Source organism: Sminthopsis crassicaudata, chromosome 4 (genome assembly GCF_048593235.1).
Source record: "Sminthopsis crassicaudata isolate SCR6 chromosome 4, ASM4859323v1, whole genome shotgun sequence".
Taxonomy (NCBI): domain Eukaryota; kingdom Metazoa; phylum Chordata; class Mammalia; order Dasyuromorphia; family Dasyuridae; genus Sminthopsis; species Sminthopsis crassicaudata.
Window position 1 is genome coordinate 208,249,170 of NC_133620.1, and position 18,685 is coordinate 208,267,854.

At 31.6% G+C, this 18,685-nt stretch overlaps 1 protein-coding gene across 3 annotated transcripts in view; it reads left to right on the forward strand.

Moving 5' to 3' along the window:
- FBXL4 (F-box and leucine rich repeat protein 4) overlaps positions 1-18,685 on the forward strand; it is a 104,193-nt gene that overhangs the window by 9,049 nt on the left and 76,459 nt on the right. Inside the window, exons 2-4 of one of the 3 annotated variants that reach the window (XM_074310233.1) lie at positions 6,437-6,533; positions 8,994-9,123; positions 9,786-10,370. In XM_074310233.1, the coding sequence (XP_074166334.1) occupies positions 9,859-10,370 (512 nt within the window). In that variant the 5' untranslated portion in view covers positions 6,437-6,533; positions 8,994-9,123; positions 9,786-9,858. The remainder of the gene's footprint in view (positions 1-6,436; positions 6,534-8,993; positions 9,124-9,785; positions 10,371-18,685) is intronic. The other 2 variants (XM_074310235.1, XM_074310234.1) reach the window with 2 other exon arrangements.

Consider the following 18,685-nt stretch of genomic DNA (forward strand, 5'->3'; position numbering starts at 1 on the left):
AGCTCAAGCTCTCAGAGCCTTAGGAGAGACATTCATTCCATCTCCCACCACTGTGGTGGCTGGCCTCTCCTCCTTCATTTCTCCACTGAAACCAAGGCCCATCTGAAGACCATGAGAAAGCTAGCTGTGCCCCCGGCAAGGAGACAGACTGTGAAGGAGACATTAAAAAAATTGGACTTTATCTCTGGCTATTCTCCTAGTGATTACTCAGCTGAAACAAAGGCTGGTCCAAAAACTTCCAGAATTTAACCAGAACATTACACTTCTCTTGAGTTCTGTATTTGAAGATCATATTTTCTGTTCAGCTTTAATCTTTTCATCAAGAATAGATGAAAATCCTCTATTTCATTGACTGTCAAACTTTTCCCCTGAAAGATAATGCTTAATTTTGCTGGATAATTATTTCTTGGCTGCAGTCTAAGCTCCTTTGCCCTCCAGAATATCATATTCTAGGCCTTTTGATCCTTTAAAGTAGAAGCTACTAAGTCCTAGGTAATCCTGATTGTGGCTCCTAGATATTTAAATTGTTTCTTTCTGGCTGCTTACAGTATTTTCTCCTTGATTTGATAATTCTGGAATTTAGTTACAGTATTCCTTGGAGTTTTCATTTTTGGAAACTCTTTCAGAAGGTGATCTGTGGATTCTTTCAATGGCTATTTTACTTTACCCTCTGGTTCTAGGACATCAAAGCATAAACTGTTTTTCTTTGAGACTGCTTGCATATATGTGGTAGCTATTTTTTTCTTCTAGACTTGTACTTTGTGCCTCTTTTATTGTATCTTTTATTGTTCTCTTTTTATCCTTCATGTTCTTATTCCAAGACTTTTCAAGAATTGGAACTTTGTGTTGGGTAAGGCTCTGTAAAATGTTGTAGGCCACAATGTAATCTGGCTATCTCCCTCTGCTGACAAGCTGAAAAAAGAAATGGTTCACTGTGATTTCTCCTTGGATTTCCTATGATCTGGTCTGGTGCTGTGTTTAGATCTTTATTGAAGTAGTTGTTTGGGAAAGAGCTACTGCTTCCTCTTATTCTGATTTTTTTTTTTTTTTGCAAGAATCACTAATTATTTTAAAACTATAATTGTACAATTATATTTTTCCTTCTCTTGTTGCTCTGTACATTACTCTGGTATCCCTCATCATCCTAACAAAGGTCAAATCTCCTCTCCTGAGTGCCTTTCTCTCCCCTTGTCCCAAAATTATTAAGCTTTACTTCTTTCCCTTTTGTTCTTACTAGAATGTAAAGATGTGTTTTTCCAATTCCTTCACCATTTTTTTTTTCTAGAGAGAGGTCAATTTATATTTTAGAAACATCAAACAGTAAGTCACTGCACAATTTTGTCTAAATATTTCACAGTGGTTAATATTTTCAGCATTCTTTCTTGAAACTGCTTATAGGTATTTCCCTGAGCCCAAGCATCTAGTTAAAACTTTTTTTGTAGGTAAATATCACTTCTTAGTAACTTGATAATACAGCTACAATTCCTTTCCCTTTTCTCTGTTTTTACAACTCCTTAAAATCCCACTTACTTCCTCTTAGTTTTTATATATCATGTGTTTCATCAATTTTCCATTCTTCAATTTGCTAAGCCCTATAATTGTTTCACTTGTATTATGTAACTTAACTTGCATTCTCTTGCTAACTACTTAATCGTTATCCTTATTAAGTCTATATCTTTATATCCTCTTTTATTGTCCTTGATACTGTTTTATTTGTATCTTAGACGTAGAATTTGGACCAGGATCTGGAACTATTTAATATTTTACTTATATGAAATATAAGTATTTCATACTTACTTATATAAAATATGAACTCCTTAATATTTTACTTATTTTTTCATTCCCAAGTTTAACTTCTGACCTGTTTCACTATTCAAAATGCACCCAAATCATCTTATGAGATTTTTTTTCTTGTCCTTCTCTCCTCTTTTGCTCCTTCTCTCACAAAATTTTTTTATGGAAGTACAATAATTTTTTAATTCAATAAATATTTATTAATTACTGTGCTTCTATTAGAGAGCTTCATTGTATTAGGTGAATATCATGTTTGCAGATAGGCATAGTACAAGAAAATTTGAGGAGAGAGCAGTAGTAATTGGGATAATTTAAAAAAGTTTCTAGTTGACAAGCCTTGAAGGAAAATAATGGTACTAAAAAGTATAATGCAGGGTAAACTAGGGAGAAGCTTATGCAAATGCACAGGGTGAGGGATAGATTAGAGAGTTCAGGAAACTGTTTATCCAAATTTACTAAAATATAGAGAAAAGGAGAGTTTTGCAATATCAATTCATATAGGTATGTGGGTACTAGATTATAGGGTGTTTTAAATGTTAAATTAAGGAGTAATAAGGAACCACAGAAGGATTTAGAGCAATATAGTGGTATAATCAGATCTGTTCCTGAGAAGCTATGTGGTAGATTGGAGAGAAGAGAGACTTAAAATTGGAAGACCAATAGTAAATTATTCTAGAAGTACAAATATGAATTAATTTATATTTGAAATAAGGGAGTTGCCCTGCGGTTGAAAGGAGAGCATTTTAAGAGGTATAAAGTACAATCGAGAAGATTTGCCAACTAATTAGAATGGTGATTGGGGGAGGGGGAAGAAAATTACCTTGAGAATGGTGATGTCCTTTAATAAGAAAGTCAGTAAGTAGAATAGGTTGTGGGTTGGTATTGATAATTGGATAAATAGTGAATTCAATTTCAGATATGTTGAGTGTTAATGAGATATTCAGAAGATATTTATTAGGGAGTCAATGATGGATGATTAGATGTTTAATGCTAAAGTACAATTTTGGTTTGTTCCTGTTTGTGTTGTCTTCTCCATTAATCAATTCTTTTCCCTTTAACATTTTTTCCTAATTGTCTATGTCAGTAATGGAATCCTTATACAGACATGTATTTTAAAACTTTGAATATATATTTTTTAAAATCAGTATTCTAGGAAATAGCTTTCTTTTATATGTCCAATCATCTTTTTCATGAATCCTCCTTTAATTTCCATCAGAGTTTCTTTGTGGCAATAGTACAGAAAAATCTTTTATATATTCACGCCTCCTTTTGTACTAATAGAAGTATTTCTTTTTCTCTCATTCTCCTTGATCCAGTGAATTTTCAATGTTTCATTCCATCCTCTTTCTGGATATCTTCATAGCTATTCATATGTCTGATTCTTGCCTATTGTGTTTCAGTTTTTTATTACAGCCCCCATCCCCCTATTTCAAATTTATGGAATTTTTCAAATTTTTGTAGAAATTTTTTCCCCATGATTTTATGGGGTGCCTTTTCTTGGTCAATTTTCTACTTTTATTCTTTAATGCCATTTAAATATACCTTTTTAAAACTAAAGTAAGTTTTTTTGTGCTCTCTCTCCCCCCATCTCTCTCTTTGTCTCTCTGTCTTTCTCTCTTCCTCCCTTCCTCTTCAGCCTCCTCCCTTCCTCACTGTGTTCTCAAAAGATTCCCTTTCTTAAAATAAAGCCCAAGTAAATAATATTTAGCAAAGCAGATCAAAACATTAGCATATCTGAAAGCGTGTTTCTTATTCTAGTCAATGAAACTCTGTCTGCTGAAAGTCAGGAGGCATGCTTTGACATCAGTTCATTTGAGGTCATAATTATTTACTGAATGTATCAGTGTTCTGAAGTCTTTTGCTATTCTTTTCCATTGCACTATTATTATTAGTGTGTAAACTGTTTTCCTTATTCTACTAATTTTATCATGTATTGTCTCATATAAGTCTCCCCAAGTTTCTCTGAGTTCTTTATCAGTTCTTTCAGCTCAATTATAGCCCTTTACATTTATATACCACAGTTTTTTCTGCCTTTTTCCAATTGATGCATCCTCATTTTGTTTTCAGTTCTTAATCATTACAAAAAAGTATTCATAAAATTTTTTATATAGAGAGGATATTTCCTTCTGTTTTTTACCTCTTTAGGGATAAATATCTCATATATATATTCATAATAATATGGCATCTCTGAGTCAAAGGATATACACAATTTTAGTGTAATTCCTAATTTAAACATGCTTAAAACATCTTTTTCCCAAATTCTCATTTTATATATATTTATATTTACATATATATGTAAATAAACATATATATGTGTATATATGTATATATATGTATATGTATATATATGTATATATATGTATATGCATATATATGTGTATATATATATGTGTGTGTGTATATATATATATATATATATATATATATATATGGGGAGTGGATCAACAGGCATTTCAACTAAGCTAGAATTATCTTCTCAATGTGATATGATCCTGAATACTTTGGCAATTTTCACAACTCTAAAGTTTTCTTTTACTGATATAATATGACTATATGATATATATGATATATATATGTATGTGTATGATATGTATGTAAAGATATATGTATATATGTAAAATGCTTTTGAAAATTTTTTACATTCACATTTTTTCGTATGCTATTGACATGCCCCTTTATACCTTCATTTCTTTATTACTTTGTTGTCATGTGGACTTTTTTTTCCTCATGGACCATTTCAGAGATAGCATTAATAATGGTCTTTAAATATATTCCTATGCTTTATTTTTCTGTTCTATTCTTCCTCCTTTTATTCTCTTATACCAGTAAGAATTTATTTCCACATTTAAAGAATTAATTCCATATTGTTTAAACCCAACCTTTCCCTTACCCTGACTTCATTTCATTTTGCAATCCTTCCTTTTACTTATCTAGTACATACTCTTTTTCCTTCTAACTGGTTACCGCTGTTACAGGCAGAACTCCTCTGCCATCCTGCTTCTCTCCGCCTCATCGACTTTCCATCTCACTTCAAATCTCTGTAGAAAACATATGTTCTCCCTTGTCTATACCTCTTAATTTCTCTTTTCCACTGCTATTACTTTCTCTGTAATTGTATTATTTAACTTTGTAAGGCATTTTAGAATATGAACGATGCAGTTGAAAATAAAGTTGTATTATAATAAAATCATGTGGTATAGAACAAATTGCTTTCCAAGGAGAGTAGAAATCTCATGGTGCAAGTTAAAATGATTTTGTTTTTGTACTCATTGGCTGCTAGTTTAAAATTTCAATTTATTTTAAAGAATTGGTCATCTTTTTAAACAATGTTGGAAGATGATGGGTGCAATTATTTAAATAGGTGATATAACAAAGACCATCTGAGTTTTATTTATTTATGACCAGGCAAAACAAATATTTCCATTCTCTTTCTCAAGTGGATATAAAAATAATAGTAACCTTGATTATATATTGTGAACTTAGATTACATTAGTACCTGTACAAAATCATATTATTACAAAAAAAAATTGTTTTTATACCCTCTCAGATGTCCTTTATTTATTGTCTTTTTTTTTTTTAAAGAATCTCAAGAAAGTGGTCTAGAAAGTATTAGAGTGATATTTTGCAATTACTCTTTTCACAAAATCAGTGTGCAAATTACTGCTTGCCTTACTTGCCTGCATGCCCTTAGATAAATGAGTAATTTTGTCAGTGGATGCTCTCCTAATTCCCACATTCCTCTTTTGCAGATGAAATTTTACCTATTAGCGTGTATAAACTAGCTAACAAAATATTCCCATGCGTAAAAGCTCAGAAATATATGGACAGTTTTGAAGCATATGTCAGTAATATGGTTCAATTCAGTACTTATTACATGCAGGGTAGTATGATAGGTTTTAGGGATATAAAGACACAAATATAGCAGTTTTTGCCTTCAGTCAGCAAATATTTATTAGGCACTGAGTATGTATGGTAGGGACTATGATAGACTTTTTGAATACAAAGACAAAAGTGAAACAGGCCTGTATCTAAGGACTTTATAGTATAGCTATGAGAGATAACATCTACATAGATATATTGAAAATAAATACAAGATGGTTTTAGGGGAAAGGTTCTGATAGCTGGGGTGGAATAGCTCAGGAAAAGCATATTAAAAATTGATATTTAAGAAGAAATTAAAGCCATTTCTAGTCCTGTAAAAATGCTCTACATCACTATTGATTAGAGAAATGCAAACTAAGACAACTCTGAGATATTACTACTCACCTCTCAGATTAGTTAAGATAACAAGGAAAGATAATGGTAAGTGTTGAATGGGATGTGGGAAAACTGGGACATTGATTGTTGGTAGAGTTGTGAACTGATTTAACCATTCCAGAGAGCAATTTGGAACTAGGCCCAAAGGGCTACCAAACTTTGATCCAGCAATATCTCTACTGGGTCTGTATGCCATCATAAAGAGGGAAAAAGACCCAAATTTGCAAAATGTTTGTAGCAGTCCTTTTTGTACAGATAATAGTTGAGTTAGACTAGACTTTAGTTACTATGAAGAAAAATAATGTGATAGTCTAAAAAGGTAAATTGAAACTAGATTTTAAACATTGCTGACTACTAAGCTAAGACTTTATATTTTATCCTATAGGTGGTAAGACCTGGATTGGTAACTATAGAACATGGAGTTCAGAAGGTACAGTCCCAAAGCAGGAAAACTAACTAAAGAAGTTGTGATAATCGTCTAGGTAAGAAATGAGTTCATGAACCAATGTAATGACTATGAGAATAGAGAGAGATAATGAAGGATGTTATAGATATAAAATTCTATCTGTTCTTCCATGGCTATGTTCTACCCCTTTTTTCCCCTCAGTTTTTTTGAGTAGACTAGTGACTATTTTATTTCCTCTTTTTTGAGCCTTTTCATCTCTGTCTCCATAATTTTTTGTCTTAATTTTACTAAGTTGCCTTGCTTTAAAAGTGAGCCTCACTCACCCTATTTGTAAAATGCAACAAAACTCATACATACTATTTCATAGAGTTGTCCTGATAAGAAGGTACTGTATAAGTGGAAGTTTATTTTGTTAATATTAATTTTATAGAATGGCTAGAGTCAATGAAAGATGTTTAAAACTTAGTTTGAATATTATATTTATTTATTGGAGTGACTTGTTTAATTTACAAGTAGGTCAAAGTTAACTTCTATAATGTTCTTATATAGAATCATGGAAAATAGACTTCAGTGAAAGGTTTTCAAAATAATCAGTGTAAGAATGCTTCTTAAATGGGTTGCATGGGGACATGTAACTGAATATGAGAGTTGTGAAGTTATGATTTATTATCAGTAAATGCTTGATTTGTATATACCTACTTTATATGCCCATATCCTGGAGGTCATGTAAAAATTCCTTGGGTGAAAAGGAGTCATGAGTAGAAAAAGTTTAAGAAGCCTTGTTGTAAGATAGCTTTTAGCTTGAACCCAGATCTTTTTAGTAGTCAGAAGAGCAGCACTGGAGAAATTTCTAATAAATGGACATGTACAACTTTCACCCAACACTTATCTCTTATTTTACATTAGAGAGTTTCTACTAGAAAGAATTGACCTTTTTAAACAGCTTTTTTTCTTCTTCCCTTAATTGTATTTTTTTCTCTTTGTGTCTTTAGAATTTCATCCTTGAGTGTAAAAAGTAAAAAGCAAAACAAAACAAGAGGAAAAAAAACCCCACCAACCACTGTATTTTTTTTCTGATATATTTCCAGTTCTCCTGTTCTAATAGAGTTTCTATGAACCTCTAAGTGTTTCAGGTGTTATACCTTCTGCATTGTAGTTAACTTTCTATTGTAGTCCTTCCTTAGTGGATATACATGGTATATATTTCTCTGTTCCTTCCTTTCCAGTTTAAAGCTGTCTTAATTAGATTTCTAAGAATCCAGACAATTCTCACTAGCCCTTGTTAGGTATGCTTTATCCCTAGTTGGGGGCTTTTCATTCCTATATTGAAGCAATGGTTTATATTCTTAGACAAATGTCCTGTTGACTATTTGCTCACTTCCCAAATCTGTTTTTCCCATATCCCTTGCCTTTAATGCATAATTAAGATATAACTTGTACCTCTAAGGTGTCGAGTTTTCTGCCAAAAATATTATAATTTTGGCAGTGCTTGCTTGGTTTCTTCTGTCTATATAATTTGTATCTATGGATTAACAGAAGTGGATTGTAGACAAATCTTGAGAGGCTTTCTGTTCTATCTTGGTTATATGTTCTGAGAAGATAGCAAAACTCTCTGTTATCAGGTGAATAAATAGCTGTCTTAGTACCCTTCTACAGAAAAATCACCAACTCCTATTCTTTTTTCTCTGCCCCTTATTAGATTATCTTTCATCTGATGGCACCTGGGCATGTAATTTTTCATTCCTTGAAGGGCATTCATTTCATTCTTTCTCACAAAATGCAACTTCCTTTTCTTCTGGAAAAGACTTAAATTTATTTCTGAGTTCTGAGTGTTCAGTGTTCTTTCTGATATCACTTTCTACTTTGTATAGTATTTTCCTATTCTCCAGCCTCCTAACAACATAGGTCTAGAATGCCTTTTGCTTCTTCAGATATTTTTTTCTCCTTTCTTTTTTCTTTTTTGCTTTATTTTATTTGTTTAGCAATATTTTGTTATTCCTGGCAGCTTGGAGAGTGGAGAAGAATTCATCAAAATTCTCTCTTCAAGAGAGTGACGAGCTTGCATTTTCTTTTTCAAAATAAATTTTATCAATATTTTTTGTTTTAGATTAATAAAATCCCTCCTGCAGCAAATCAAGCATACTTTGAGCTTAGATAACAATTACTTGACCAAATTAGAAACATCAACATCACACATTAGAGTGATAAATTCTTTGGTCTTTTAACTTAAGTTCACAGTAATCAAGATTTTACTTGTGAGAAGCAGGTCAATTTAATTTTATTGATCTTTAAATAGTATCTTTTAATTATACACAACCACTTTTAAAAAATATGTTTTTATTTGTTAATAGTAAGATATACATTTAGTGAAGAATTTACATAATCTGTGGTTAGATTATAGTTCATAGTTATGAAATAAGGACCTTTAAAGTTCATTTACCAACCTGTTATAATTCTTAGGTGTTTGATTTTATAGGTTGGAAATAGAAAACAACTATTATTTATTATTAATAAATCCCCAACTTTTGTCTTACAGATGAAAATTTTCATTTCAGCTTCTGTATGTGAAATCTACATAGAACCAAGAATATCTCTCTCCTCTGGACATATGGGTGAATGCCAACTTCTGAGTTTCTTTTGGATATCCTGTGATTTTCACATGTGGGGTGAGTGATTTGTAAGGAAACTGGTGGCCAACATAAAATACTTTAACAAATAATACTAAGAATTATAATTTTGAACTTTCTGGTGATCTGTAATTTGTAAAGTAGTTAAATTTATTAGGTCTGGGTGAACTTTCAACTTCAAAAACTATATTCCTTTAATGTAAAATCTGTGCTATCTGTGTTTGGAAGAGAACAATAGTGATAGAGGATGTTAAAATTTGAAATTGTTTCAATATCAAGGAAAACTTTTTAGATCAAATATTTATGTAGTATATATTATTATACCTTTTACCTAAGTAGTAAATTAAAAGACAATGTCTCATGGAATATGCTTATAGATATACATGTAAAGCAAAAAATAATTCTTATTGTTATCATATGTCTATCTACTTATATTATCTATATATTTCCAAGATATCTATGGAGACTTTAAAAAAAAAAAAAAAGATGAATGAAATTAAAACTCCAGTTAGTACTAATAGATTGTTTAATCTATTTATGGTATTAAATATCAGATCTTTATTCTCTGTATATCACTGAACAATTTTGGAAGTTTCTGACAAATCAGATTCAAGAAGAGCTTATTTGTTTGGATTTTGAATGTGGTTTTCTGACCTGACTATTTAAATCATTCTATCTCACGTCTTTTTTTTTTTTTCCAGAAGATCCTTCAAAGAGTTAAAGTACCTTACTGAGGACACCTGACCTTTTAGAAGCATCATAATTCATATCTAGATGTCACCAGTGTTTCCCATGTTAACAGTTCTGACTATGTTTTATTATATATGCCTTCGGCGCAGAGCCAGGACAGCTACAAGAGGAGAAATGATGAACAGCCGTAGAACTATTGAATCCAACAGCCGAACTTTACCTATTAATTCAGAAGTAGTCCAGTATGCCAAAGAAGTATTGGATTTCAGTTCCCATTATGGCAGTGAAAACAGTATGTCATATACCATGTGGAATTTGGCGGGCATACCAAATGTGTACCCAAGTTCTGGGGACTTTACTCAGGCTGCTGTGTTTCGTACTTATGGAACATGGTGGAATCAGTGTCCCAGTGCTTCCTTACCATTCAGGAGAACGCCACAAAATTTTCAAAGCCAGGACTATGTAGAACTTGCTTTTGAAGAACCAGTATATCCTACAGCTGTTCATGTTCTGGAAACTTATCATCCTGGGGCAGTTATTAGAATTCTGGCTTGTTCTGCAAATCCTTATTCCCCAAATCCACCACCTGAAGTAAGGTAAAACTTAATTCAACAATATAAGTAAAATGACCAATATAAATTTGGTTGTAAATTTACTTTCAGATTAAAAATATATATTTTATAGAAATATAACATGTTATGGTTAAATGAATTTGTTTTAGGTTTCCTTTAATTTTATGGCAATATTATGGAAGAAATGACCATTCACATAAATTACTAACCTTGAGATTTAATGATTTATTCTTAGTAGGCATTTACTGATGCCATTTCTCTCTTGATTTAAAACATAAAACATAAAACTCTTTTCATATCAAGAATCTGATAGCAAAATGTCTATGATCTAACTAGGAGAAAGCATTTGTCATTATATTGGTAAATCAGAGCTCTCTGTGTTGAGCTCCTATAATGACCACATCTGCCATTTAGAACACAAATTTTTCAAGACATTTATTTAATTATTTTGTGTTAATTGCTGATTTGTGATTCTAGAATCATAGTGTCTCTGACAATAATGATGAAATCTAATGGTGTTTCTGTGGAAAGGATGGTGATGTCAGTTTTCAATATGTTGTATTTCATTTATTCAGCAAACATCTATTAGGTGTTTATATTATCTAATACATTGCCTAGATACTGGATAAAAAACAAATAAATGGAAAAAATCCTTATTTATAAAATAAAATTGGAAGAAAATGTAAAGTCATTAAGTCTTACCCACCCCTTTTATAGATGAGGAAACTAAGAGGTTAAGCTTAGAGAGTTTAAATGACTTACCCTGCATCATACAAGTAGCAAGTGTCTGAAATGACATTTGAACCCTTATCTTCCTGAGTCAAGTCTATTACCATATCCAATATAGAATGCTGCTTCTAAGCTAAATTGATTTTAAAGCAGAGGCTCTTAACCTGAGCTCCATGGAGGGATCTATAGATAGATTTTAGGGAGTCTTTGAACTTGGACTGGGAAAAAAATTAATCTTTATTTTTATTAATGTCTAACTGAAATTTTAACATTTCCTTCATTTAGTTTTATTTATTTATTTGCTGAGGCCATTGGGGTTAAGGTCACACAGCTAGAAAGTGTTAAGTATCTGAGGCCAAATTTGAACTCAGATCTTCCTGACTTCAGGGCTGGTGCTCTATCTACTGTTCTACCTAGCTGCCCCTTCTTCAATTAAGTTAAAAAATATTCTGTGAAGTGATCATCCATAGATTTTACCAGATAGCCAAAAGGGTCCATAATATGAAAAGGTTAAGAATGTTTTGAGCTGTATGTTCTTTCACTTTTTTCATCCTATTCTCAGTTTTGAATAGCATCATATACCTAGTATATCTAAACCATACTGTTTTGTTTTGTTTTGTTTTCTGGTCCCAAATGTTCTCAATAGTGTTTGTATATTATTTCTTATATGCAATCTTCCTTGATAGTATTCCACAACTTTTTTACACTAAACATGCACCTTTCTGTTGCCCTTTGGGTCACTTACAGTTTTGATTCTTCTGATGGTCATTTTCATATCACCTGTCAACATTTATTAAGTACTTATTATTTTCTAGGCACAATGTAGGAAAAAAAATATATGTATATATATATATATTACATATGCTAAAGTATAAATTAAATACTATATATATATATATCTATATATATATATAGATATATATATAGATATATACATATATCTATATATATATATCTATATATATATATATAGATATATATATATATACACACACATGTCCAAACAGTTATTTTGCTGTACAAAAAGAATCAGACTTTGAAATAGTATACAATTAATCTGTGAAGGAAATCTGAAATGCAAGTGGACAAAAATAGAAGGATTGGGAATTCTATGTAGTGGTTCATAGTCATCTCCCAGAGTTCTTTCGCTGGTTAAACTGATGTTTTTCTAGTAAAGTTTTCTTTGAGTCTTAGCAGTGTTCCAGGGTTCAGTGAAATTAGCACTGCATTATTTTCAAATAGGTTTTGCAGATAATACTCTCATGATTATTAGGAAATTATTTTTGTCTTCGGACTTGGAGCAAGACATTTTCTGTGATACTGTTGAATGCCCCATATAATCCAATGAGCAGTTTGATCACCATGACCAACTTTCCTAAATGTCTAGGCAAGGAATCATAGATTTTTTTTCCCCTTCCACAAGTCAACCAACTATTGCCTCATTGCCATTTCTCACTTTCAGCTAGATGCTGACACTGCCTTCTCTTCTCACCTTCACTCTTATCCCTGTTTCTGTCAAAGATATATTAAAAAAAAAGATATAAAAGACATAAAAAGATATAAAAGATATAAAGACAGTCCAATTATACTTTAAACTTCCTCTTAGTTAGAGACCATATGCCCTGCTATTGCTTCCCAAGTTTCTTGGAGCCATGGCTTCTTTCCATTCCTTGACAGAACCTGAGTACATCCTGGCCTTTCCATTCACCCATGAATTGAATCTTTCTTTATATATTGTCTCCCCCAATTATAGTATGAGCTTCTTGAAAGCAGCACTGTCTCACATTTTCATTTGTATTCCCAGCTCTTAAAAATAGTGCTTGACATGTAGGAAGTGCTTAATAAATGCTTTTTCATTCTAGTATGTGTGTGTATTTCTTATACACACACGCGCATGCACATAAATGTTTATCTATTTCTATTGTTGCTTTCACTTGATGTTAATTCTCAGCAGATTGTTGAACAAAATTATTCCTTCTCTTATAGACTTATCTAATATTTTGGCAAATGTAGGAAAGATTTATTGTACAAAAAGAATCTTTTTTAAATATATCTTGTTATATTGGTATATACACATCCCTGTAATATATGTGTTTATGTGTATTTTGTGTGTTTTTCCCCAAAATAAAGTGGTAGAACAAGTTTCTTTTCATTCACGTCTGTTAGTTTTGAGACTAACTTAAATGTAGTGTGTTATAAAAATTATCACAGAACTGTATATTTCTTTCTCATCTATTCATCAAGGATACTCTTGATACATGCATAGTATCATATCACAAAAATTTTATGAGACGAGAAGGCAATATAAATAAGCCAGCTTTGTGGATATTTTCTTCATAACCATTAGTGTAGCTCTAAAACAGAATGTTTTTTACCAAGTTCAAACTTTTACATTATATTTGCTTTGGAAGGTAGTATAATTGGAAAGAGCATAAATATATTTGGAGTCATAGGATCTGATCTTTCAGTTATTTCCTTTGTAACCTTTGGACATACCTTTTGACATCTCTGGTCCTCAGCTTTTTCAGCTATAAAAAGTATTTTTGGTAAAAAAGTATTATCAGTGAGTCAGTAAATACTTATTGAGTACTTATGTATTAGGCATTATGCTGAGCACTGTGGATACAAAGAAAGGTAAAATTAGCCCTTAATTTTAGTGAGCTTATTTGTTAATAGGGAAACAACATGCAAACAGTTATGTAAAATCAAAATATCCCCAAAATTAGAGGTAATCTCAGAGGAATTCACTAGTATTCAGAGGGACTAGGAAATGCTTCTTGCACAAAGTGAGATTTTAGTTGATTTGAAGGAAGCCAGGAAATTGGGAAGCAGAGCTGAGGAGGGAGAATATTCTAGGCATGTGGAATAGCTGATGAAAAGGCATGAAATCAAGAGATGAAATAGCCACATTCACTTGATTATAGAATACTGGAAGGGAATAAAGTTCTGGAAAGGTAGGAAGAATATAGATTATGAGATGATATAAAAGCCAAATGATTTTTACAATTAATGCAAAAGTAAAGGGAATTATTCAGATTTATTGTGTTGACCTGCTCATTAAAGAGGCAGATGACAAAACACTATATTTTTTAACATATCAGAAGAAAAAAAAATGGCATATGCATACTTGCCTTTTTCTTTCTCCAAACTTCTAGATTATATATGTGTCTCTTTGGTAGTGAGTTTGGATTTAGAAGAGTCTTTCTGATAAGCATGTTTAGGATTTATGTAGCAGTGATCAGTGAACAAGAGTTCAAATAAAAGTTCTTTAGAGCTTAGCCTTCCTGAATTTAAATTTTAGTAATGAATCAATCAATGTGGAATTTAGAGGCATTTTGCAAATCATATATAATTGAGAACATTGTTTTAAAGTGTGACTTAAATTTACAAGAGACTGAAAAGAGTACTTATTCCGATTGTTCATTTGTTGTAACTAGCTTAATAAAATATTCTGGCTATCTTCAGGGAAATGTAAATAACTTTAACAAGAAAGTTTACCTTTAATACAGGCAGCTGTCCCTTCTTATGCTAGCTTATTAGCCATTAAGTTCTTGGCACAAAATGAGCACTTAATAAATGCTTTTATATTCCTTCATTCACAATGGTTTCCTCAGTCCCTCATTCAGATTGTTATGGGAACTTCCTTTCTTCTCCCCTATTGCCTAAAATTTCCCTCCACTTTACTCTTTATTTTTCCCATGGAATGATTTTCCTCATTGTTATCTGTCATCTTCACTGCTCTGCTCTTGATATTCCAGGCATCTGTAACACTTAGAAGAAAAGTCTGCTTTGTTAGTAGAAATACTGAGGAGAAAAGGGAAAGGATGAATAAAAATAAATGGTATATTGCTGTTTCCCTCTACTCCAAAATACAAATCCTGAGCAGTGGGGAGACCCATCCATTGCTACTTCTCACTGTCTCTATCCAGATCCTCAGGCTTCATCCATTCCTCAATTCTAACAACTCTGGCTCCAGAAACAATGCTTCTGACTCTCATCCATCTACATCACCCCTACACAAGACTAAGAGAGTCACTACCAAAGCTCTATTTCTGTTGATTTACATTGCCAGGACTATTGTAGGGAATATATAATCCTGGTATTCCAAATCTACTTTCCCTTATAAACATTATTACAAATGATAGATTGGGGTACTACATTTTTGAGTTAAATAAACCTTTATGGACTAGAGTTGAAATGTAGATTTTTATTTTTTTTTTTGTGGGAAAAAGTCTTTAATTCCCCAGAAACCAATTTTATAATGAACTTTTGGAGGGTAGCCTGTTGAAGAATTCCTGTATAATTCATTAATTCATTCATTACTTTCAAACCACCTTGCTAATTTAATAGGAACTGCTTTTATTATTTATGAATTAATAAGAAAAAATTGAATATGGAATTTTTGTTTGGGAATTGGAAAGTAAGTTGTTTCACATCCTTTTGTATATTTGTTACTTAGAATCATAGAATGTTACCATAGGAAAGGACTTTAAAGATCATCTTCACAGTACCCTTGTGAGTTTTTTTTTTACCTGCTTGCCATGAAGTAGCCTATGTTTTATTTGAAAACTTGAAGAATTTGTAATAGTATCTTTCCAGTAATCACTTACTGCATAACTGATTTGAGTATAAATCATGCTCTTAGGTTTCTAGCTGAGAATTGCACAGTGTTTGATTGTGATTCAAGTTAATATTAATTTATTTACTAATTTATTCTCAGAATTTGCTTACCAATTTTTAAACTTAATTCCACATGTCATCTTATTAAAATTCTTTTAAGTAAAAACATCAGTGATCAATATGCATATTCCAAAGTCATAATAGAGTTATATCAAAAGTCTTGCCCAATTCTTTAATCGCAGCATATGATTTTGTGCCATTTCAGCAGCTCAATGCAAATAGCATATGTGGTGGATCAGGATAAACAAGGCAGTTGGTTGTGGGAACTACATGTAATGAAGCTAAACCTTAACAGATTACATTTCTACCTTTATTTTCACATTTAATCTAATTTTGGTAGTTGGACAGGTGGTGAAAGTAATGATGATAAATGGGCACAAAAGCTGGGTGTGGTATTATAGTTCTCTCTAAGTAAACTTTTGTAGCTGTACAAATTCAATTAAGCCACAGTAACTTCTTGATCTATTACATAAAAATAGCATTGTATTTGATATGAGGCATAATAGGGTCAAGTCCAAGACAAATCCCAAACTTTTCTTTCAATGGAAACTGCAATAGGAAATTTCTTTTTTCTAGTCATTGTCTTCTATTTGTAAGGCTTTATGCTGACACTGTAACAGATGTTTAGATGAATGATATTGTTGGATAACATTCTGGATACTCTCACCTCTATGGGTTTTTGTAACTCTATTCTGTTGTGGTTTTCTCAGTATCTATCTAGCTCTTCATTTTCAGTCTCCTTTGCAAAATCAATATCTATGTCCCTCTGAGCCTGTATCTGAATGTACCTCAAAGTTCCTTTTATGCTTTTTGCGTTCTCTCTCATAGTTCTCTAGGCATTTTCTAGGTTTTCAATTAATATTTCTGTATAATGTTAATTGACTCCTAAATCCATCTTTCAACTCTCTCTTGGACTCTAGTTCTTCATATTTACAATTAGTTCAACAACTCTTCTTGGATATCTACAAATATCTCAAATTCAATATGTTCAAAATTGTAAACTCACCCTTTTCTTAAGTTCCTTCATTATATTTCTATCTATATTACTTTCATTCTTTGTTATCCAAACTTGCAGCTAAACATCATTATTGATTCTTCATTCTTATTGCCCCACTCCTTTGTACTGGGCTCTGTTAACATTTTGAATCTTTTGTTTTTTAAAATCCAAATCATAGCTCCTCTAATTCAGACCTCAATTAATACTTATTTATACTATTTCAAAATCTTTCTAATTTATCTCACTCCAGCCAATCTCCTCCCACAATTCAACCATCACATGGTTGCCAAATTACTATTTGTAAAGTACAGGTCTGACTATCTCATTCACAGTCAGCTTAAGAAAATGAAGCTTGGGATTAGAATATTTTAAATTGTTTTATATTTGGCCACTAAGGATATTGTAAATTGTAGGGCTATGTAGAATATCATTTAAGTAACAATTTAAGTGTGAAAACTTGTACCAAAGTGACTTGAGCTAATAGTTTCCAAAAATTCAGATCCTGCATAATGATTCTATTTTTTTTTCCTTTGCATGAACTTCTTAAGCAAAATAAAAACCATTCTCCTTTTCTGCTCATTAAGATCTATTTAATTACTATTAGAGGTTTAATTTTAAACAATATATTCATTTTAATGTAGATGCCACAAAATTAATTTATATTATTCTCACAGTTAGCACTAAATTAATTTCATATACCCATAGGCCTATAAAGTAATTTTCTTATGTTTTTCATTTTCCTTCTTATGTTATCTTAATACTCTGAAAAGTAATATAAACAAACTAATGCTTTATGTGCTAGTATTTAGGTTATTTTATTTGTTTTAATTTTTACTTTTTGTACAGATATCTATTAAAATTCATTTAGTACTGTACTTTAATCAGTGTGTCATATTTACAACTTTTGATTTGCTCACATCTAAATATATTCATGCCATATAGAAGTCAAATGCAAAAATTATGTAAATGTAACATTAAGTCTAATGTATTTAAACAGTATCAGAAAATGTTAGGAAAGCCTTTACAAAGTAACTTTAACCTCCCAATCTTGAATGTTCTGTATGTATGGACATAATTAAAAACAATGTTCTAAATACAAACTTTTAAATTTCTATTTATAACATTAACAATTACACTAATTTTGTTTTATGAAAAAAAAACTTTTGTAGCTTATTACATACTCATGCAGGCTACCTTCACTTTATTCATAATTATTTACCAAAGGTTTGCATTTACATTTTATATTCTTGGGATCATTTGAAGTGTGATATTCTAATATTTATTTTGTTGTTGTTGTTTAGTTGCTTCAGATGTGTCTGATTCATGTTCAACTATTTGTGACCTCTTTTAGGTTTTTTTTTTTTGCAAAGAGACTGGAGTAGTTTGCTCTTTCCATCTCTAGCTCATTTTGCAGATGAAGAACCGAGACATATAGATTTAAGTGACTTGCCCAGGGCTACAGAGTTGGTAAGTGCCGGAGACCAGATCTGACCTCAGAAAAATGGGTCTTCCTAATTTCTGGCCGGCATTCTATCCACTGAGCCATCTAGTTTCCCCAATATTCATTTTAGTAAACTATTATTAAATGTGTACTATGTATAATGTGCTTTCTTAGACCCAGGGAAGATATAAAGATGAATAAAGCATAGAATTTGCTAACAGGATAGTAACATTACTAACAGATATGGATATATATAAAATCAGATACGCTAATTCTATTTCATCGTGGCATAAGAAGGGGATATTAGTTTCCATAAGATCACAGAAACTGCCACTAGAGGAATGAAGGTCATGACAATCATTGTGGAAAGCATAGCATTTGTCTTAGGCCTTGAAAGGTTAATATGATGTCAATATGTAAAAGAGGGAATGTTGTGACTAAAGATATAGTGATGGTAAATAATTTTATTGACTAGAACATAGAATAAGTAAG